Here is a 2,500-nt window from a genome sequence, read left to right as displayed (position 1 = left end):
CAGGACCTTCCGATCCGAAAGCTAGTGCCATACCACTAGACGACATAGCCGCACCATTGATAGGGAAGGTTGGGGTGAAAAGTTACAGCAAGTTTTGAAGAGCTGCCTACTTGAAAATTCAAAAATTCGTAGTTTTCAAAAACAAAAACAAAACAAAACAAAAGAATAGAAAATTTCACTTTAATTAGCTTTAGAAATAAATAATTTGCCTCAGCATTGTTCCAAAAATGGTCCAAAGTCCTAAATATAGATTCTAAAAAGCTAAACTTTCCTTTTCCACAAGATTTATTGAGTCAAAGATCCTATAGATAGTATGCGCTTGGCTAAGAAGCTCATAACATTGCCATCCGGAAGTATAACGGACCAACACACAAAAGTGTGTGTCTCCATGAACGTTTATAGTCGGGTTAATACAGTTCAGTGAGCATTACTCATAAACGCGGATGGCAAAAAACAATAACAAAGACCTGAGTGACGTCATCTTCGAACTATCTATACAGTTCTGTAGCTGGATGCAAAACTTCGTAATTCTACTAATCTTTCATAGTACTAGGCAGGTCTGGTTTTGGGTCCGAAAAATATTCATTTTTGGCATTCTTTTTTCGAAAGATTCTGGCATTTGGATATCTACATCGACGTCGGAATTCGGGGGCGCCGATAGCTCACTCGCTAAGTCACATGCAAAGGGCCCTTGATAGATCCCGGAAGATGTCGAAATTATTATATGACACCCTTGTGCGTCCCGCAGTGATTGGATTACTGGTTCTATTTGATCTGGAAGAAAGTACTTTGCGATAGACCAGCGTACTCTGAAAAAGGTATAAAGCAATTTCTATTGTCCAGGATGAATTCAAGCCCATGGCCTGAAGGGGCAGCGTGGCTCAGCGGCACGGTCTTTGCTTCGTACCCGAAAGGTACCGAGTTCGATCACCCGCCGCTGCGCTGTGTGGCCTTGAACAAGTCACCTCATCCTAGTTCAATTTGCGACGCTGCACTCCAGCTGAGGCCTTGGTTATTCCAGTCTTCCGTTGGAATAGACCCAAGAAACAAATTTCCCCTATGGGATGAATAAAGGGGATTTTATTTTTGAAGTATGACTTCTTTCTCGGAATGAAAAAGATGAAGAACATTGAGTCTAATGTTAAAATAATAAGAATGAAGAGAGTTAAACGCGGATGGCAAAAAGCAATAACAAAGGCCTGAATGACGTCAACACCGTTCTATCTATAACCAGGCAGAGCAGCCTAGTACTATAAAACATTCGTAGAATTACGATTTATTTTATTTCATTCTATTTTATTATTATTTTATTTTTTGCTACAGGTCCAAAACTGCATACGTTTCTTTGACTGATGCAATCTTATTGAAAAGGAAAGCCTAATTAGTTCCTTAGACCGTGTATCATTTAGGGGCTTGGGACATTTTAAACTCATATTATGTGTTATGGTGTATTATTATTATTGAGTTATTGCCCTGTGTAATTGTATTACCACTATTGTATTTCCGTAAATAATACACTGAATTACATTTAATTACCCCAAAATAAGGTCACAATTTAATGCATTTAAGAATTCATTATATTCGTATCATTGGTTAACTACACTTGTGCGTTGACCTTATATTACATAATGTATATTCCTGTTTATGTATATTTCTATACTACCATGTTAAATGTTACTAAGTCTGTGATATATAATTTTATAGGTAGAGTTGAAATAAAATAACTTGTTGACTGGCCACCAATGAGTATCTTCCCTGGTCAGTCTTTGTATGCACTGCCTTTGGTGCATAACAATAGGCTATGTAAAGATACCTATTGTTAATGACTTTTTCTTCTTCTTTTTTTTTTTTAAATTTCAAGTTGGCAGCTCTGATAAAGGTAAATAAGTACAGTATAGAGAGTATGAAGTTGACGTAACTCATGTCTTTGTTATTGTTTTTCGCAATCCGCGTTAATGAGTAATTGGCATCAACAGTCATGACGTCACTTCCCTCGTAATGACGCATAGTAACTTAGTAGCTGGCTCTAAACTATCGGAACAATGGCGGGCGCCCTTATGAAATATTTCTCCGACGAGAATAAAAGTGTATCAGAGGAGAAAAAAATGTAAATATGATCGTGCTTTGACTTTTATACATTCTGATCACATGACATATGAAAAGTTCTAGCCAGCTGAAGAATAAAAAGTACCAATTTTCTTTGATTAGAACCACGCTGCTCGCCGTTGCTGGGCGACGTGACATCAGACTCTTGAATCCAATTCTCACTAAACTGTATTAACCAGACTATAAACGTTCATGGTACATAGTTTTGTGTGTTGGTCCGTTATACTTCCGGATGGCAATATTGTGGGCTTCTTAGCCAAGCGCATACTATCTATAAGAATGTAGATACGAACCCGTTTCTCCCCCATCTGGCGTTTCGTGACTCATTCCACCGGGTCTCCGATCACGAGGCGGTCCTGAGGGAATTTCACCACGCTCTCTGGCAAATTAATGG

General features: G+C 38.4%; 2 protein-coding genes across 2 annotated transcripts in view; one reads left to right on the top strand and one right to left on the bottom strand.

The window, feature by feature from the left end:
* LOC144980823 (putative serine protease K12H4.7) overlaps positions 1-2,500 on the top strand; it is a 641,746-nt gene that overhangs the window by 433,739 nt on the left and 205,507 nt on the right. The gene's annotated exons all lie outside the window — the stretch shown is intronic.
* The window catches only part of LOC144980811 (serpin B10-like), a 23,777-nt gene that overhangs the window by 16,408 nt on the left and 4,869 nt on the right, over positions 1-2,500 (bottom strand). Inside the window, exon 3 of the mRNA XM_078928633.1 lies at positions 2,400-2,485. Within this exon, the coding sequence (XP_078784759.1) occupies positions 2,400-2,485 (86 nt within the window). The remainder of the gene's footprint in view (positions 1-2,399; positions 2,486-2,500) is intronic.

This window comes from Berghia stephanieae, chromosome 10, assembly GCF_034508935.2.
Source record: "Berghia stephanieae isolate SIO BIC M18660-M18661 chromosome 10, UCSD_Bste_1.3, whole genome shotgun sequence".
NCBI classification, from domain to species: domain Eukaryota; kingdom Metazoa; phylum Mollusca; class Gastropoda; order Nudibranchia; family Aeolidiidae; genus Berghia; species Berghia stephanieae.
This window is presented reverse-complemented; position numbering and strand designations above follow the sequence as displayed.